This window comes from Scyliorhinus torazame, chromosome 4 (assembly GCF_047496885.1).
Source record: "Scyliorhinus torazame isolate Kashiwa2021f chromosome 4, sScyTor2.1, whole genome shotgun sequence".
Taxonomy (NCBI): domain Eukaryota; kingdom Metazoa; phylum Chordata; class Chondrichthyes; order Carcharhiniformes; family Scyliorhinidae; genus Scyliorhinus; species Scyliorhinus torazame.
In genome coordinates this window covers 197,487,618-197,508,986 of record NC_092710.1, presented here as the reverse complement: position 1 = coordinate 197,508,986, position 21,369 = coordinate 197,487,618, and the positions used below count along the sequence as shown (strand labels likewise).

At 45.0% G+C, this 21,369-nt stretch overlaps 1 protein-coding gene across 7 annotated transcripts in view; it reads left to right on the top strand.

The window, feature by feature from the left end:
- Positions 1-16,132, top strand: part of supt3h (SPT3 homolog, SAGA and STAGA complex component) — a 622,281-nt gene extending 606,149 nt beyond the window's left edge. For all 7 annotated transcript variants that reach the window (XM_072499078.1, XM_072499079.1, XM_072499076.1 and 4 more), the window contains one exon: positions 14,840-16,132. In XM_072499078.1, coding sequence (XP_072355179.1) covers positions 14,840-14,881 — 42 coding nt within the window. In that variant the 3' untranslated portion in view covers positions 14,882-16,132. The remainder of the gene's footprint in view (positions 1-14,839) is intronic.
- Positions 16,133-21,369: the final 5,237 nt, after the last annotated feature.

The window sequence follows — 21,369 nt, the reverse complement described above, 5'->3', positions numbered from 1 at the left end:
GGCGGGTGCGAAGTCTCCGGCCCATTAGGAGTTCTGCGGGAGCTACCCCAGTCACTGCATGGGGGGTGGTCCTGTACGTAAACAAAAAGCGAGCCTGTCTCGTGTCCATTGATCCGGAAGACTGCTTCTTTAGGCCTCTTTTGAATGTCTGCACTGCGCGCTCTGCCAACCCATTTGAAGCCGGGTGGTAAGGGGCAGTGCGGATATGGCGGATGCCGTTCATCTTCGTGAACCTCGCAAACTCCTCACTCGTGAATGGAGTGCCGTTATCCGTGACCAGCACCTCGGGGAGGCCATGCGTACTAAACGATAAACGCATCTTTTCAATTGTTGCGCAGGGCGTTGTCCCCTGCATCTTATGCACCTCTAGCCATTTGGACTGGGCGTCAATTAGTAGAAAGAACATGGATCCTTGAAAAGGGCCTGCGAAATCTGCATGCAAGCGTGCCCAAGGCGCCCTGGCCATTCCCAGTGATGTAGGGGCGCGGCCGGCGGAAGCTTCTGATGCTCCTGGCAAATGGAGCAGTTTTGGGCCACCTTCTCAATGTCGGTGTCAAGGCCTGGCCACCAGACATAACTCCGGGCCAACATTTTCATTTTGGTAACGCCTGGATGCCCATTGTACAAGTCTGATAGTATCAGCCCCTGGCCTTTTTCCGGGACAATCACACGCGTCCCCCACAAGAGGATGCCGTCTTCCACGCTGAATTCTGACAGCTTGGAGGAAAATGCCTGCAACTCGCCTGGGAGCTGTCTATGCTGCCCACCATACAGGACTATGTGCCGAACCTTTGACATGACTGGCTCCGTCTGAGTCCACTCACGGATCTGTGATGCCGTGACAGGCAAGGTGTCCATAAAATTTAGGGTTGCAACCACCTCACCGGTCGTGGGGGTCGACATGGGGCCGGTTGATAAAGGCAATCGGCTCAGTGCGTCGGCATTTGCTATCTGCGTACCTGGTTTGTGCTCCAGAGAATACTCGTATGCAGCAAGCAACAAAGCCCAGCGCTGGATCCGTGCAGAAGCAATGGGCGGTATTGGCTTATCCTCTCTGAAAAGTCCCAGCAGGGGCTTATGATCAGTCACGATAGTGAAATGGCGGCCGTACACGTACTGGTGGAAGCGTTTCACCGCAAAGCCCACTGCCAGGCCCTCCTTCTCGATCTGCGCGTACTTTTTCTCCGCTGCAGTCAATGTGCGGGAGGCGAAAGCTATTGGTCGTTCGGCCCCGTTCTCCATCTTGTGGGACAGGGCGGCCCCAATACCATACGGGGATGCATCACATGTGACGAGCAAAGGCTTTCCAGGATCATAGTGGGTTAGTAACCCAGACAACGACAATTGTTGCTTTACCCGCCGGAAAGCGGTTTCTTGCGGCTGACCCCAAACCCAGGTGTGATTTTTCTTTAGCAGAAGGTGCAAAGGGGCCAGCGTAGTTGCCAGATTGGGGAGGAACTTCCCGTAATAGTTTACGAGACCGAGAAAAAACGAAGATGCGAAGTGTCAGTCGGGGCGGGTGCATGTTGAATTGCACGCACCTTCTCTGCGACGGGGTGCAGACCTTCGCGGTCCACCCGATAACCTAGGTAGACTACTTCCTTTGCCTGAAATACGCACTTTGTGCGACGTAAACGGACTCCAGCCTCCGAAAGGCGTCTAAGGACAGCCTCCAGATTTTCCAAATGTTCCTGCTCCGACATCCCTGTAATCAAAACGTCATCTAGGTAGACAGCCACACGTGGTAAACCTCTCAAAATGCCCTCCATAACACGTTGAAAAATTGCGCAGGCAGAGGATACTCCAAAGGGCAACCGTGTATATTCATACAGGCCCCGGTGTGTATTAATCGTTACATATGGTCGGGAGGCAGGGTCCAGCTCCAACTGCAGGTAGGCGTGACTCATATCTAATTTTGTGAACGAGAGTCCACCTGCAAGTTTCGCGTAGAGATCCTCTATGCGAGGCATTGGATATCGGTCGAGTCGGGAAACCGTATTCACTGTAAGTTTATAGTCGCCACACAAGCGAACTGTGGCATCTGGCTTCATTACAGGTACAATTGGTGCTGCCCAGTCAGCAAAGCGGACGGGCCTGATAATACCCAAACTCTCCAAACGAGTGAGCTCCCCTTCTACCTTCTCGAGCAAGGCGTAAGGCGTAAGGCACTGGGCGCGCCCGGAAATAGAGCGGCGTGGCTCCTGGTTCAACTTGGATACGGGCTACGGCCCCTTTTATTTTCCCCAAACCAGGCTGGAATACATCTGGGGGTATCGTCCTAGCACCTCAGTCAACCCTTCAGAAACTGTTTGGAGGATGTGCTGCCATTGCAACCGCAAATGGCGCAACCAGTCCTGACCCAACAGGCTGGGCCCATGGCCGTGCACCACGATAAGTGGGAAACGCCCCTCCTGGCGTCCATAGACAACAGGGGTCATTGTAGTTCCTGCAATGTCCAGTGGTTCCCCCGTGTAGGTGGCCAACCTGGCCTGTGAGTCGGTTAATGTAAGGGTCTGTATACCCTGCTTGATGCGGTCGAATGTCCCCTGGGCGATCACGGAGACCGCTGCGCCAGTATCCAACTCCATCTCAAGCGGGTGGCCATTGACCCGTACTGTCACCTTAATGGGGGCCACACGGGGAGCTGCCACACAATGCAGCTGCAGGCAGTCGTCCTCCGTCTCCACGTCCTCAGGAGTAGTTGCCGCAGCTTCATCCACATGGAAGGTACGGCCTCTGGGCTGGTCCCAGTTACGGCCCCTGGGCTGGTCCCAGTTTCGGTTGAAACGACGGCGCCTCTGGCGCCCCCAGGACCGCCGTCCGCGACAGGGTCGGCGCCTACAAGTCTGACACGGACATGGCTCCTCATCCATTGGCTCTGGAGAAGGCTCCCTTTGGGGAGGAATGTCCGACGGCCACTGGCGTCGGTCCGGACGTTGCCTCGCCCAAGGTACCGCAGGAGTGCGGGGGGACCATTTTCGGACGGAAGGGTTTGCGCCCCAAGGCATGCACTTCCATTCCCTGTAGCTCCTGTACTCCTCGCTCTGCGCTCTCTCGGGACAATACTATTTGAATGGCCTGTTGAAAAGTCAATGTTGGCTCCGCTAACAACTTTCTCTGGGTGGCCGCATTGTTAATACCGCAAACCAAATGGTCGCGTAACATTTCTGACAAGGTCTCACCATAGTCACAGTACTCCGCAATCCTGCGTAGCCTGGATATAAAATCGGCAAGGGATTCTCCAGGGGTCCTCTCAGCGGTATTAAACCAGTAACGCTGGACTATCGTGGACGGGGTTGGGTTAAAATGTTGCCCCACTATATTCACAAGTTCATCAAACGTTTTGGTGTCCGGCACAGCTGGGTACGTAAGGCTCCTAATCACCCCAAACGTATGCGGGCCGCAGGCGGTGAGCAATATGACCACCTGGCGCTCGTTTTCGGTGATATTGTTTGCCCGGAAATAGTAACGCATCCGTTGTGTGTATTGGTTCCAGCTTTCCAGCGCAGCATCAAAAACATCCAAACGTCCGTACAGTGGCATGGTATAATAGAAAACAACTTCCAACCTGTATCCAACAAAAAATCCAGGGAGGTGGCTTCAACAGTGTAGACAGCTATTCACTTTAACCTTCGTCGCCAGTTTTGTAAGGGCCACGAAGAATCCAGCACGAGTTTTAAGGATACAAAGTAATAACATTTATTTACTATAACATATATACATAACAGTAGCAGTAACTTCCCTTGCTACATACTCCTCCCTGCTGGTCCCTGAACTGGCCAGCTTTATTTATACTAGGAGTTTACTAGTGGTTTCTCCGTCCCCCTCATTGGGGAAGCTCATACTCCCACAGGATTGTGGGATAGTCATTAGTCCCCAGCCAATGGTAAGCAGGCAGGTTATAACAGTGACATACTGACTGTGGTGACAGAGAGGTCCAGGGTACCCTGACCCAAAGCAGTGGATACAACAAGGGCCATGATCTCTGATAACATCCTGGTTGTAGCACTGAAGAATGTGCTCCAGAGTTCGCTATTAGTCTAGCTACGTTGACCAATACAGCTACAACCTTGCATCTACCCCACAATGTGGAAAGCTGCCCACCCATGTCCTGGCCACAAAAAGCATAAATCCAATCTGGAAAATTGTCACCAATCTATTATTGATCATCAGCAAAGTGATGGAAGGTATTGTCCTATCAAGTGGTACTTAGTCAGCAATAACCTGATCAACAATCCTCCGTTTGGTTTCTACCATGACCACTTGTCTCCAGAACCCATTACTGCCTCGGTCTGAACATGGACAAAGGAACTGAATTTCAGAGTGAGGCGAGAGTGACTGCCTTTGACATCAAGATAACATTTGATTGACTGCAGCATCAAGGAGCTCCAGGAAAAGGCATTGGAAATCGGTGGAAACTGTTTCCCTAATTGGAATCATAACGAGCATAAGGGAAGATGATTGTCGGTTTTGGAGGCCAATCATCTCAGCAATTAGTATTGTGACTACAAGAGCTGGTCAGAGGCTGGCTATTCTGTGGCGACTAACTCGCCTCCTGACTCCCCAAAATCTTTGTGCATTCTACAAGGCACATGTCAGGAATGTGATAGAATACTCTCCACTTGATGAGTGCAGCTTCAAATTAACTATAGAAACTCGACACCAGCCAGACAAAACAACCTGCTTGATTGGCACTCCGTCCAACACTTTAAGCATTCACTCCCTCCACCACCAACATACTGTGCCTGGAAAAGAATGCCCTGCCTCGTCGTTGGATGGGGATCTCAAGAAGGATCAATCGGAGTTGCATTATGGTGCTCATACATGCTCACCATGATGGCAGGGTGATCCAGGATGCCCTGTTCCGGAAACACTTCATAGAATCATAGAATCCCTACACTGCAGAAGGATGCCATTCGGCCCATCAAGTCTGCACTGACCCTTGGAAAGAGCACCCTACCCAGGCCCATGCCCACTCTATATCCATAACCCAGTAACCCCACCTGAATTTTGTTTTGGATACTAAGGAGCAATGTAACATGCACAACCTAACCTGCACATCTTTGGACTGTGGGAGGAAACCGGGACACCCAGAGGAAACCCACGCGGACACAGGGAGAAAGTGCAAACTTCACACAGACTGCCATCTGAGGCCAGAATTGAACTCAGGTCCCTGGCGTTATGAGGCCGTGCTAATCACTGTGACACCGTGCCGCCACTTCACCTGAAAAATAGAAGACGTTAAATCAACAACCACTTAATACCTAGTCCATCCCCTCCAGAGTCTGAGGGCAGATCCATTTCTCATGGCCTTTAGCAATCATAATGCAATGAGTCTTTTGGGAGAACGCAGGGCCACCCCGCAATCACAGACATCACACACACAGGCAGGATTTAGGGATGATGTTTCTATCTCTCACGTCGGACAACATGACAAATGGCACTTTACTAACACATCCATTTTACTCAAAGTAAGATGCATGGATGAATATTTTTCAAATTAATTTTGCGGGATGTGGGCGTCGCTTGTCAGGCCAGCATTTATTTCCCGTCACAAGTTATCCTACAGAAGGTGGTAGTGAGTTGCCTCTTGAACCGCTGCAGTCCTTGAGGTGTAGGTACTCCTACAGTGCTGTTAGGGGAGGGAGTTCCAGGATTTTGTCACAGTGAAAATGAAGGAACGGTGATATATTTCCAAGTCAGGGTGATGAGTGACTTGGAGGTGAACCTCCAGGTGGTGGTGTTCCCAGGTACCTGCTGCTCTTGGCCTTCTAGATGGTGGTGGTCATGGGTTTGGCAGGTACTTCCACGGACTCTTGATAAGTTACTCTGTGTGCGGTCAGGACCTGGAAATTGGGTTGCCTCTGAAATGGGGAAAATATAGCCCTACAAGTGTACTAGAACAGTAATGCAGAAACGCAGATTCCATTGTCCTCGGTGTTTTGCAAATTGGACATGATATTAATACCAAATAAAGAATAAGTAACCTCAGCCATTGCTTAAATACCAAATTTCACAGGATCCTTCCTGCAGACTTGCTGTTTGAATATGTGCTCATTATATTTTAAGCTCTGTGAAACATACACAAATACATTGGCCTGAATTTTGCTCCCAGCATCAAAGAAAGAGTTTTTACCATTCACCTTGGTTACAGTTGCCCACAGCCTTTTCAGACTGGTCAGCAGGGATTTTCACTAATCGCATGCCTAATCCACCAGTGCACACAGTACTGGTGATCTGTGGTATGGTGCCTGTGATCAGGGCAAGCAATAGCAGTGCCCTCATTGACACGTACAGATCAGGATGTAAGAAAACAAAATGTAACTTACATTTAAGGAATTGTAGAAGAAGATTTTTTTTAAATCAGTGACTTTTTTGGCAGAATGGGACCCACGCATTCTAAAATCTTTCAGGGCCACAGAGGCTGTCCAACAGTAATTATCACTTATTATGCCGTTCAAACATGCCTACTCCTGGATGCAATAACCCTAATATTTTCATTTATCCTTCGTGTAAAGTTATTTGGTAAGTAAGAGAAGTTCACCCCATTATGATGATTTTAATACCAAATTTATCAGTGAAGACCACAACAGCGGCCTGTGGTGGTGAAGCAGGGTACTTCTGACAGCAGCATCTGGATTTCCACACTTAACTGCTCCTGTACATTAAAGGTAGCTGCTAGCTTTACCCTGTAATAATGGAAAGCGTAGTTAGACTTGACGTTATTATTACTGCAAGATCTGGGCCAGTAACAAAATTCAATTGTATATTTTACTTTATTGCTTTCGAAGAAAAAAATGTGGAATAGTATGTCCAATCTAAAATACTTTGGGCGCGATCGAACGGCCTCATTGCGCCTGACTCAGGACGCAACAAAGCTGCTAAATCTCACGAGAGGCCTCTCGCGACCATCAGGATGGCTTGCGAGCCCTTGTGAGACATCACGATCGGGATCTTGTTCTCACTGGGTGGGATCCAGATTTGTATATTTAAGCGAACAGTTAGGCTCACTTAAATATTTCTGCGCTGGAGTCTCCTAAGGCCCAGGATCACACATCCGTGCCTGGGAGACTTCACCGTTTAGCACTGGGCCACACATATGTAGCGGCACCCGGAGAGGGTCTCCCAGGCAATCGGAGGCCCCGGGTGGTTGGCCTCTGGGCAGGGTGGTACCCTGGAACTCCTGCCACCTGGGCATGTTGGCTCCTGCCAGGTGGCAGGTTGGCCGAATTGAGGTGGTGAGGGGGGCTCGAGGACCCCCTAATTGAGGCGGTGAGGGGAGCTCGAGGACCCCATAATAAGTAAGGTGGAGCAATGGGGGGGGGGGGGGGGGGGGCGGTGGAGGTAAAGAGGTCGCGGTGAGGGTTGAGAGATCGGGGCGGCATTTAGAAATGGCGGCCCGATCTCTTCCTGTACTGTTGAGCTGAAGTGCAGGAAATGACGGTAAGTGCAGCCTCAGTGGGGCATTCCTCACCGAGGCCAGAAGAAAAAAGTTCCATTTGATAACTGGGTCGCCGAGAAACATCCTGCAAACAGGGCCAAAATGGGACTTTCTTTCCTGTTAAATCACGCCCTTTACTTCCCTACACTAGATGTGTTATTTTAATAAAATCTTCTGTCTTAACCAGGTGCAATTACTGCAGCGTTTCTTTCTCACCATTTTAGGTATTCCCAGTAATGGTGAAAATTGGTATCCTAGCATCAGGTACGAAACAATCAGCAAGAAACACCAGTGTAAAAAATGTTAATTAACATCCTTCCTGGCCCTGGATGTCAATCAGAAGTCCCGAGTAGGAAAATTCAGTACTCGCCAATTGCTCTTCTGTACTTGGCTGGTCATGTATTTTCCCATCTCAAATGCCTCCCAATCAGCATCTAGCGCTGGAAAGAACACCAGTGTGTGGGTGTTATACTGGAGCTGCTCACTAAAGCCAACTGGGCTGCTCTCCACTGACCGGGAGAAGCAAAATATAGGTCTCAATGGGGAGTGGAAACTAAATCTACAAATATTTCTAATGAAAGAGAATATGTTTAACCATTTGGTGACATTTTACAGTGCTTGCTTGTCCCCTTTAAAAATAGTTTGGTGTTAGTTTAGAGTGACTAAAAGGCAAAATTTCAACTGGAACCTTTATGCCACCTATACCTTTAGGTTAAAAAAAAAATCAAGATCAACCCCATAATGAGCAGAGGGCATGAGAGGGGGAGAATCACATGGTGCAGGATATAAATTTCCGAACCGAAGAATCATACTTTCCTTTTTACCCCTGTTAAGTTAGATAATTTATATGTTCTGAATTGAGGCTGGTTTGAAGATGTGAAAGGCGACACATGAAAAACGCCATATTTTTGTCCCACATACTAGATGTTTGTAACTTTCAAATGCTAACCAGATACCATCTCATTTGTACGTATTATTATTACTTTTTGTTTGTACCAGTCTTAAACACCTCCGCCATCTCTTTGCCACCCTTACTCCCAACAATAAATGGGAGGAGCTCATAGAGTGCATTTGAAGATTGAGAACATCTGATCAGCTGCATCCGTCGCTTCCACTAGACTATGAGGCCGAACTTCCATTAAAGATGCCCCCCTGCCTTAGTTCTGAACACACATCTTACCAGTTCCTCTCCTATCTGTCCCTGTGCCCCTTTCGGCTGATGCTGTAAATAGTCCTCACTACTCAGGGTCTGTCCCTCGCTCCTTTAAATCTATGACTTTATTCCTCTCCTCAGACTATATATACCACCTGTGCATATTTCTGCCCCATCCCCAACCTTTTTCCTATCCACAGACCTTGAGCGTGTTGTTGCTTCCCAAAGCCACACTCTTCTTTCCAGAACATGTTTGAAACATTCCTATCAGTTTTGCTCCACAAAACAGTACTGAAAATGTACTCATCAAAGACAAATGGCATCTTATGTGACTGTGTCAAATGGAAAAATATCATTCCTTATCCTTCTCAATCTGTCCGCACACTTCATAACACAGTTGACAATCTCAATTTCTTTCAATATCTCTCCATTGGATGTTAGCTGGGTGGGACTCGCCTAGTTCCATTGGTTTTAATTTTAAAGTGAGTGAACAAAAGGAAAATTTCCACCCAGAACCTTTATGCTACCGATATCTTTAGTTTGTAACCAAAATCAAGGTAGACCCTATAATTACCATGGAATTATAGCCATAGAATCACCAGCCATGGTTCCTTTGCCCATTCCCACACCAATACATCTGCTGTCCCTGAAGGGTCTATCCTACCCCCCTCCTTTTTTCATCTATATGCAGCTTCTCAGCGCCACCATCCAAAAATAACCTTACTTTTCACATGTACACTGATGAACCTAGCTCTACCTCACGACCGCTTCTCCCACCTTCTGCATTGTTGCTTATCTGACATCCAGTACTGATGAGCGGAAATTTCCTCCAATTCGGTATTGGATATTCTGAAGCTATCGGGCTAGATTCTCCATCCAGTGACACTGGAGTCGGGAAACGTGATCGGACGGAGAATTGCACGTCAGCTGAAAATCGAGGCCGTGCCGGACGCCCAACAGAATGCCATGCTCTGCTGTCTTGAAAGCGGCGTGAATGCGTTGCACACTGCATGCCAGCATGAGCATGCAAATTGTACCGTCAACACCATTGGCATATCATTAACAGGCCCGACCCGGCAATTTCCAGAACCTCGCAATGCGCCGCCTTCGCCAGGAGGAATTGCCGACAGCGAGGTTCAATTGTATTTAAAATTGTGAAACGGGTGCCGTAGCTGCTGAGAGAGGGAGAGGGGGTACGGAAAATGTCCAACGTTGCTGCAGCATGCGGACAGTTTTGCCGCTGGTCAACCTTTGCCAGGGTTGGAGGGAGTAGCGGGGTTTGGCCAGGATGTGGGTCAGGATGGACGGGCACGGACCACCATTATCGCAACCTTAAAGGCAGCCATGCAGCCGAGCCCCTCCGCTTACTGCCCACTGTGAACATAGCACCATGGATCATGTGGGTTCTTCCCCAGGCCACCCCCCAACGGGATGGTCATGCTCCAGTGCAACAAGTGCCATCTTCTTGGCTGGAATGAGGGTGTGTGGGGAGTGGAGTGCCTATATGCAGCTCCTGCTTGTCAGGCTCTCCAGTGCCAATCCCGACCCCAGCGAATCACACACCAGCTTTCGTTGGAATTGCACTAGTTCCACGTGGTGCCTATGCTAGCCCATCAGGATGTCCTGAATTGCTCCAGGACCGATGCCGCTTTCGGGGCAGTGGAACTATTCAGTCCCAGCATTAGCACTTAGTCTCTGAAACGGAGAATCCGGCCCATCGTCTTTGGTCCACACTACAAACTCCAGTCACTAGCGATCAACTCCATCGCTCTTTTTGACAACTGTCAGAGATAAGTCAGACTTTTCACAATCTTAAAGTTATATTTAACCCCAAGGTGTTAATTGTGGCTTTTTAAGCAATTTTGATTGCTTCACCCATTGGTGGTTGTGATTTCAGTTGCCCGAGTCACAAATTTCTCTATTTCTCTACTTCCCTTTCCTCCTTTAGGATACCTCTTCAAATCTTGCTTTTGAACCTTGTTGTGAAACACCTTGGTCTATTTTATTACATTAAAGATGGTACATAAATAAACGTGAGGAAAATCTTTTTCACCAGAGAGTGATGGGAGTGTGGAACTCGCTGCCTGAAAATGTGGTGGAGGCAGAGACCCCCATAACGTTTAAGAGGTATTTAGATGTGCGCTTGCGATGCCAAGGCACACAAGGCTAGAGGTCAAATGCTGGAAAATGGGGGTTCAAATAGGTGGATGTTTTTGACTGGCGCAGATGCGATGGGCCAAAGGGCCTGTTCTGTGTTGCAGACCTCTATGACTCTAACTCGGTTAATGTTTTTGTTGTTGCTTTTCCTTCAGTTAATTCTTGGGGAAAAAAGCCCTTAAATGTCACATTGTAGACAGAACTTAAATATACAAACTGTCCATGGGGTTCTTAATGGGTCTATTCTGTTAGTCTAAGTTCTGCTTAGGATAGGACAACCTGACAGGGAGAAGGTGGCTTGACCATTCACCTCATTAATCATAGATCCTGTTGGTGGATGATGACAACACAGGCAGCAATGGACAGACAAACAATTGCACTGCCACTGCCAGAATCATATTCTTTATTACCTTGACCTAGAAGATTGAACATGGAAGGGTGGAAATGTCGACCATTTCATCATGAATCTAATTTGCTGCATTTGAAATCACAGCTATTTTAAATTCATTACAGATTGGTTGACTACTTTTTATTAGTTACTCAACATGTATTATGCAGTTTATTTTTTTAACTCAGTAACTAGTTAATGAATGTGGTAATCAGCAAGGCTATTCACAGTCTATAATTTATTATCAGATTACAAACTTATTTTTATAATGGTAGCCCAAATTAAATGTATCGTTATTCTTCTGCAAGTCATTATGGCATTCCTAATTGTTTTCACACACATATTTCCTTTGATTTAGTATGTTTCTTTTCTGAACCTTATCAGCTTCCATGTATTAATTCCAAATGTCAACATTCCCTACCTGATTCCAGTAGTTAAACGTTGTGATCATCTTTGACCTTTGGCATTTGCATTTTAAGTCACTTAGTTTAATTTTAAAAATCACCAAATCATTTCTAAGCATTACAGAGACCAGAAAGACAAGGCACCAATCATTCAGAGTAATTATCTCTACAGGCAATCCAGTATTTCTCAGCATTGCCGGTTATCTCACCTCAGTTGTGTACCTCCCTCGAAGATCACGCTTAGGGTGGGAAGTTATTGTGTAAGGAGTAAGGAATTATCGCACAAATCTGCAACATATGTGCTCTATAGCTCTGCATACTAATTCAAACCATAGTTACGCTGTTCATTTTTAATAATTTTGTATGCTAACTCCCTGTTGATGCTAGTGAGTTTCTTGACATAAAAGGAACAGGAAGATCAATAATGCAAAATATTGAAGCATTTTTAAGGTAGATTATATTTAAAAACTAAATTTATAATCTATCTTCCAACTTACAGCCCATTCTTTATCCTTTCAAAAACGTTACAAAACCTTGAGTATGAAAGAAAAAGTAACTCATTGTCAGTGGCACCAGAATAATTTCATTGTGTGGCTGACTTGTAACTCTTTGTAGCCATCCATTGCATATGTTTCAGTTTCCTATGATACCAGTCAGTCTTCCATTGCATTGGATATAAAGAATCAAGGTCACTTTTCAGGTAAAGCATATTTGGAGGGTGGGGCAATAATTGAATCTGAGAAGGGGAGGGGAACAGCGAAACCGAGAACTGGAGGGCAAAGAGAGTGGGGAAGGTGGAAGGAAGATCTGCACATAAAGTGAGAGGATGGGTGGAGGAAAGGGTAAGAGCAGGGAAAAAGGAAATGGAGGTGAGGTGAGAGGGTGGGGAAAGTGGATAAAAGAGAAGAAAGAGCATAAGGAGGGACATGGTGCAGAAGAAAAGGAAAGTTAAGGAAATGATTGATTGAGAGTGGATGAATGGTGAATGGAGTGAATAGGGAGAGCAAGGAAGAGGTAAAATAAGGAGTGGAGGGAGAAAGAGGTGTTTGGACTCATTCAGGAGTTTGCTCGATAGGTAGTTTGCGCTCAGTGGAAGAGAAACATTGCCAGTGATGGGTTTGGCAGTCTGTGGCAGAAATGGTGATGAAAGTTTAGAGATTTGGGGAAACTATTGCTAATTCTGCCCATGTAGATATGGTGGCTTGAGCATTACAGATCTGCTCGCAGTAGGTTTGGTTGAGGCCAAAAGCCTGGTCAGTATCTGGGAGCTGAAAAGGGGTTTACTGGAGGTTTTCTGTTTACTGGAGGTCAAGAGAGATTTAGTCATAATGCTACTCTGTGTGGGGTTGGTCAACGCCTGCTCAATGGGGTAGATGTTCATCTGCTGTGCATGTTCCAACCGTTGCTGTATTTTCTAGATGCTTTTGGTGCCATTGAATCTGCCTGATCAAGGGAGGCCATCTTATTACAATTGGTTGTGTGTTTTATGCTGATTTTGTCACCTACAGACGCATTTGCAATGGCGTATAGTGTCCACATGCTGCATGACTTTGGGTGATGGTGTAAAACAGGGGCTATCAAGTCAGCAGATCGATAAACATCTTTCAGCTTTCATTTCATTTGTAGCATTATCCTAGTCAAAATTATCCCCACTTTTTTACTTCTCTATTAAGTGTTATGAAATAGGTACTGTTGAATAGACAAATTTTGGCTTACAGTCTGAAAAATAGCACCCGAGACCAGTTTGGCAAATTGTATATCTTTGTTTTATTTGGAAAATGCCTTTGACAGATTGTTATTTAAAATCTATCTGTGTGTAATTAGAATAATAGTCTCGTAAGCTGAGCACCATGCCAATTTACATATTTGGGCAATTTTCCCAACAGATATCATACTAAGGATGTTCAAATTAACTTCCTTTGAGCTGGAATGAAAGGCTTTATTTGTTGCTGCATTGCCAGATTTCATTGTACATCAGGCAAGAGGCAATATTTCTACTAACGGTATAAGACGTTCATGTGCCCATATGTAGTTACAGTACACTGATTCCAAGAGATGATGGCTACCCAGTTGGCTAACAATTCTGGCCATAGATTCTATTAATCGCTTACTCCTTTCCTCCAACTAAGCAGCATGACCCCAGATGATGTATGTGAATCTGCAATTGGACAGCTTTGAAAATCTTTTAAATGCAGTATTAATCGGCCATCAGTTTGAAAGGAAATCTCCCAATCCATGTTACCATTGACAGACCTTTTTTTTTTCAATTCTGGTGCATAACAAATGTCTTGTTAAAATTTTCTAATCAAAGCTTTAAAATTACTAAAGTATACCTTACCCAAACTTTCGGGGATTCCCCTGTTTTAAATAGACTATTCGAGTAATGTCACCTTTAACAGCCAAGTCATTTATCTTAAAGTATTCAACTCAGAACAACTTTCTGTGGTGCAACTCATAAGAGGGGACCAATAAATTGCACAAACGGGACCAGGAAACTTTTGAAGATTCAGCAAGTGATCCATTAGACATCAGAATTGAAAAAAACTTAGCAACAGTGACATCATAACATTGGACTGATCTCCTCAATTAAACATTCCTGTTCGATTTCAATGTGTTTTTAATCATCTGTTTTATATGCTTTTCATGTAAACACGTGACACAAATGTAAAATTGTTGATGATTGCACTGTAGTATCAGATAACAGTTGGAGGCAGAGTTATACGTTTTTTCCATTGAGCTATAATAGGTACAGTGTACTTGACTGAAGTGGTTAATTGTGATGGATATATAGAAACACTAAGCCTGCCCTTCTGGATTGTGTTGCAAACTTCAGCAAATGGTATATGACTCACATCAAATTCTGGTATCCAGTTATAGTGTTTACTTAGCATTGTATATGGTGCATTTCAACTTGTGCAGAGGAGTTGCATTGTATTTGAGATTGTGTGAATTGCTGGAAATAAAAAGGTAAGCAAGTGTTAGAACTGAAATTATATGGCACGCTTTCTTCAGTTACATCTTATGTATTTTATTGCATGTAATTACAGGTTGCTTTCCCTCATAAATCAACTTTAAATCACTACTGAGCTATAGGTGTAAAAACCTGGTAATTGTTTTATGGTGTTTATAACTATTACAGAACAATAAATTAATAAACCTAGACCTTTCCTGACATCTATAGTATGAACAATGTAGTAATTTCTTTCCCATGTTCTTAAGCGCTTAGAAAGTATTCACAGTCTCTATGAAGCGAATGTAACATTGAATACAGACTATTTTTTTTCCCTCCTTAATAGAGTGCTTACCGCAGAACTGGAATGACGTTTCTAGCCTGCTGAGGGCGGAAGGAACAAGAAGGCTGTTGTTACTGAAAGGTGAAGTTGCTCCAAGAAAGCAAGGCTGTGTCAGTACACTGTGTACGTGTGTTTGTGTGTGTTGGGTGAGCATTTGTGACAAGTCACTGACCTGCACCCTGCCATCAATCCTGTTTACTTGGAATATTTTAGTTAATTAAAGGCAGGATGTTTGGCCTGCATGTAGGTGGATAGGAACGCAGATCACCAGCTGCCAGCTCACATCCGTGACTATTTATGTAATAGTGCTTCAACAGAATGAAATCTTTTTCTAACCAAGTACGTGTAAGGGGTAATTTTCTGAGTTTGTGCTTGTGGTGCAAAGCCTCACCCAGCAGGAGGGAATTTGGATCTGTGCTGCATATGGTTTTTCATGCCATTTAACTAATTTGAGCTCCTGAAGTACCGATGTAAGCTACCACAAGGTGAAGCACCCCAACAGGGCTGTGAAGTCAGAAAATTACTCCTAGAGCCACTTAATATGTAATTTAAAAGAACAGAAAAGTATTTGAAAAGCTTTAAAACTACATATTTCATTAATCTTTTCTTGGACCAAATTTTTAAGGAAGCGCAAGTACTTTTCTCCTCTGACTGAAACTTGAGTTATGTACAGGGTTGTTATAATATTGAACAGTTGTAGGCAAAATTGTACTGTTTGATAAATCTGTGACAATGTACTGACTCCTTTCATTTCAAAAATGCAAGAGGAAAATGTCATACATTTCTATAAATGCATGATTGAAGCAATTACATTTATAAGGGTAACGAAACATTTCCATTCTGGTGATTTCAGTATTAATCTCATGTTATCATAAGGAACAAAATGTAAATGTTGTGATTTATTGAATCCATGGTGTTACAATCTCGCAAAATATTCACTTTCTTGAACAGCATTAGCAATAAATGCAGAAAGCAGCATATAAAAGGTAATGTTAGGCAGATTCAGACTGATCTTTAAATAATTTGAGGCTGAACATACCTCTCTTTCATAATTTACATCAAAATGTTTATTATAAATACCAACGAGACAGATATTGACATCATTGTACAACTCCCAAGGTTGCGAGTGCTAATTCAAGATTGATGTGCCAAAGCAGAGTGTTGAAGAGAAAATCAATTCAATTTCTCATTGTCACCCAATGCTTTTTTAAAATTTTGCGACCACATGATCTTTCTAAGCTCCATTATTGAAAGCTAGTGTGCAAAAGTTGTCAATAAAAATGTGAATTCAAAAAATGGATTTGTTTACTTTATTACAGGCTAATGTAATAGCTTTAACTGAAAAGAAATACAAAATTATATAGCAATAGATAATAATTTATGGAAATTATTAGGTTTCTGTTAAATATCCCAAGAAAGATATTTGGATTGTCTTAAATTGTTTTTAGAAGAACAGTTGAGGGTTGATCTTGCTAAAACGTGGCAAACTGACAGAGTTTCTCTCCTTTGAGAAATAAAAGACTCCAGGTGCTTATTTCAGTACCTTTGTCAGAAGTAAACATGGGCCTATTCAATTTTTATTTAGTATTTCTCAGCCTAGCCTTGTTCAAGTTGAGTCGTCCATCCAAATCCATCAACAAGAGTGTGGTGTTGTCCCTTTATGGGGCGATCTGTCAGGAGGGTCACATGACCCGGATAACCATTCAGGGACCAAAATGAGGGATCAACCTTTCCAGCGCGCGTTTCTGTATCAGTTAGATCTTGGAGGCTGACTCGCAGACAGGCAGCTGCAAGCCTTTGCATTGTAGTTATATCTAACTGGTGAATGGGAAATATTACATTGACGATGAGGAGTAATTTAATAATTTTTTTAAATAACTTTTTATTGTCACAAGTATGAAGTTACTGTGAAAAGCCCCTAGTCACCATATTCCGGCGCAAGCAGTCCCAAGTATTAAGTCACAAAGTTCAGTTCGAGATGAGAAAAAGAAGAGTGTTTGAATAAATGCTCTGATTCGGATCCTTTTGATGCCTTTGTGAAGCATTGGACACGATGCATTGAACCTTTGGGCTACTTTTTTTCGGCCAATGAAATAGAGGAGATGGGGAAGAGTAAGACCATCTTTGTGAGTGCATGTAGGACCCAGGTCCACAATTTAATATGCAGCCTCACATCCCCAAGAAGTCATTCACTGAGATAGTTAAATTGGTGAAAACACACTACCACCCAAAGCCATCTGTGATATTGCAGCGATTTAAGTTTAAGTCAACCAGGAGGAGCCCCTGGGAAAACTATTGCAATTTATATTACCAAGCAATGCGGCTTCAAAGCCAGTCTCAACTAGATGCTGCAGGACCGTTTAGCCTGTGGAGTAAATAATGAGCCCATCCAAAGGAAGCTATTAGCAGAGGCAGATATGCTGTTCCTGAATTAGAATCTATTTGGTTGGAGGTGAGAAACAGGAAGGTAGCAGTTACTTTGTTGGATATTTATTACAGACTTCTAAATAATAGAAGAGAGCATTTGTAAGCAGATTATGGAACTGTGCGGGACAAGTAGGGTTGTGGTATGTGGGGATTTCAGTTACCCTAAGGTAGACTGGGAGAAGAATAGAGTGTGGGGCATGGAAGGGGAGAAATTCCTGCAATAAGTGCAGGAAAACTTTCTGAAACAGTACATTTTGAGTCCTACCAGTGAGGAAGCTATGCTGGATTTGATCCGGGGAAATGAGGAAGGCCAAGTGGAGAATGTCAGAATGGGGGTCTAGTTGGGAAATAGCGATAATGATATAATAACCTTCAATATTAAATTGGAAAAGGTTGAAAATCAGTCATGGATTAAGATCCCAGACTGGAAAAGGGCAAATTTTAGGAATCTAAAAGTTCAACTAGAGCATTTATTATAGAATCCCTACGGTACAGAAGGAGGCCATTTGGCCTAACGAACCTACACTGACCCTCTGAAAGAGCACCCTACCGAGGCCCATTCCCCCACCCTATTCCCGTAACCCACCTAACTTTTTGGATACTAAGGGACAATTTTGAATGGCTAATCCACCTAACCTACACATCTTTGGACTGCAGAAGGAAACCGGAGTACCCGAAGGAAACCCTCGCAGACATGGGGAGAATGTGCACACTCTACACAGTCACCCGAGGACGGAATTGAACCCGGGTCCCTGGTGCAGAGGCAGAATGCCATGCCGAGGTTGATTGGAAACGCATGTTGGTTGATAAAACAGTGGAGAAAAAATGGGAGATTTTCAAAGGAGAGATGAATAGGGTACAAGCTAGATACTTTTTTTATTTGGTCATGGGATGTGGGCATCGCTGGCTGAGCCATCATTTATTGCCCATGTCTGAGGGCATTTAAGTGTCAACCATATTGTTGTGGATCTTGAGTCACGTGGCCAGACCAGATTAGGATGATAGATTTCCTTTCCTAAAAGGCATTGGTGAACCAGAAAGGTTTTTCCAACAATCAACAATGGCTTTAATTCCAGTTTTTTTTGTTGAATTCAAATCTCACCATCTGCCACGGTGGGATTCGAACCCGGGCTCCCAAAGCATGGCTCTGGGTCTCTGGGCTACTAGTCCAGTGACAATACCACTACACCACTGCCTTTCCTACATAGCCTTGGAAAATTAAGATGGGGTATCCAAAGCTGGAGTACCCTGGATGACTAAGGATATTGAGGAGAAAATAAGGAAGAAAAAAAGAGGCATATGGTACATGCCAAAATAAGAACAGGAATAGAAATAGAAATCAGGAAGAGTATCTCAAATGCAGGAGAGAGTCTAAGACTGAAATGAGCAAGGCTAAGGGGAAGCATAAGGATGGCAGACTAAAACAAATAGTAAATGTTCTTCAAAGATATTAATAGTAAAAGATTAGGAAAGATAGAGTGGAGCCCATATGGAACAAGCAGGGTAAGCAGCTCACTGAAGCAAAAGGTATGGCAGAGGTGTTAAATGAGTACTTTGCTACCAAAATAGAAGATGGTGACAATGATGCAGTTGAAAATGTGGGTGTTGAGCAATTGAGCAGTATAGTGATGAAGAAGAGCTGCTAAAAAGACTGGCAGCACTCTAGGTAGTGAAGGCCTGGATGGGATGTGTTATGTTACCTTGTAATACATGTTATTCATTTGCTTCTTACCAAGAAGATCTTTTCTGGATTGATTAACACTTGTCGTCTTCCAATTGAAGCAAATAATTTATTGAATAATGTTAACAAATAAACTGTGAGTTTGTTCTCTCTCAAACACTTATACTAAATACTAAATAAACAAGATTGAGGAATGGAACTAGCTAGGTAACTCTTTCAGGAGCTGGTGCAAACACACAGGGCTAAATGGCCTCCTTATGGATTGTAAAATTCTATGATTCTATATAATTTTAATACGGCGCTGGCAGTGGAGAGTGCTGAGAAGGGCGAACGGGAGCTTCAGAATGCGCAAAATAGCGCAGTCCCCCAGTTAGGGTGGGGGAAAGATGCAGTCAGCAGTGGCACCAAAAAAATGAAGATGTAATTTGGGCACAATTGGGCAGCACGGTAGCACAGTGGTTAGCACAATTGCTTCACAGCTCCAGGGTCCCAGGTTCGATTCCCAGCTGGGTCACTCTGTGCAGAGTTGAACGTTCTCCCCGTGTCTGCGTGGGTTTCCTCCGGGTGCTCCTGTTTCCTCCCACACTCCAAAGATGTGCGGTTAGGTGGATTGGCCAAGCTAAATTGCCCTTAGTGTCCAAAAAGGTTAAGTGGGGGTTACTGGGTTACAGGGATAGGGTAGATAAGTGGGCTTGAGTACGGTGCTCTTTGTAACGGCTGGTGCAGACTCGATGGGCCAAATGGCCTCCTCCTGCATTGTCAATTCTATGATCTATGCTCTATGATCTAATTTAAAAACGGGAAGCAAATGCAGCCGTGAATGGAGTGAGAAAATTTAAGAGCCAATCAATTGCCTGGGATTGAAGTAGCATGTTACCAGTGCAGGGGTGATTACTCCCCTGAAGCCTGCTGATATAAAGAGGTCTCTTTTTTAAAAAATATTTCTTTATTCTCCTTTTTCACATTTTCTCCCAAATTTACACCCATCAACAATAAACAATAATCAGTAACAAATATGTCAATCCCCATATCAATAACAACGATCCCATCCTCCCACCAAACCCCAAAAATTCGCCTGCATGTTCACACAAACAAATGACAAAAAGGAATCAGGAATCACCCATAGTCACCATCAACACACACTACCCCCCCCCCCCCCCCCAACTAATGTTCCATGTTATCCAGTTCTTGAAAGTGCATAATGAATAATGCCCAACATTGTAGAACCCCTCTATCCTTCCCCTCAGTTCAAACTTAACCTTCTCAAGAGTCAAGAATTCCAACAGGTCCCCCCGCCACGCCAGGGCATAGGGTGGAGAGGTTGCTCTCCATCCCAACAGGATCCGCCTTTGGCTACAACATCAGCCTCCGCACCCGTTTCCAACCCTGGCTGGTCTGATACACCGAATATGGCCTCCTGGGGGCCCGGGTCCAGTTTCACGTGCACCACTTTAGAAATTACACTAAAAACCTCCTTTCAGTAATCCTCTAGCTTTGGACAGGACCAAAACATATGAACGTGATTAGCACCCCCCCCCCCCCCCCCCCAACCCCCCGCAACGTTCACACGCATCTTCTACTCCTTCAAAGAATCGGCTCATCTTCGCTCTCGTGAGGTGTGCTCTGTGTACCACCTTCAGCTGTATCAGCCACAACCTCGTGCACAAGTTGGAGGCACTCACTCTCCGGAGCACCTCACACCAGAACCCCTCCTCCATACCCTCTCCCAACTCTTCCTCCCACTTTGCTTTGATCCCTTCCAGTGGTGCCTTCTCCTCTTCCAAAATAGCTCCGTAAACCACTGACACTACCCCCTTCTCCAGTCCCCCTGTCGTCAGCACCTCCTCCAGCAATGTGGAGGCCGGCTCCTCCGGGAAGTTCTGTATCTCCTTTCTGGCAAACTCTCGAACCTGCATGTATCTAAACATTTACCCCTGCTCCAGCCCATAGTTCGCTTCCAGCTCCGTCAATCCTGGAAACCGACCCCTAAGAAACAAATCTTTCAGTGTCTTAATCCCCTTCTCCTCCCATTTCCGAAAATTTCCATCCCACCTCCCTGGCTCAAATCTGTGGTTCCCCCGAATCGGCATTTCCCTTGCCCTGCCCGCACCCCGAAGTGTTGGCGAAACTGCCTCCAAATTCTCAATGAAGCTATTATTACCGGACTCCCTGAGTACTTCCCCGGGGCTATCGGGAGCTGCACTGTTGCTAGTGCTTTCAATCCCGACCCCCTGCACAAACTCTCCTCTATTCTGACCCAGTGGGAATCAACCCCTCTGACCCAGCTCCGCACCTTCTCCACATTCGCCGCCCAGTAGTAATACATCAGGTTCGGAAGACCCAAACCCCTTGCCTGCCTTCCCCTCTGTAGCCGCACCTTTCTAACTCTGGCCACCTTCCCTCCCCATATGAACGACGTAATCTT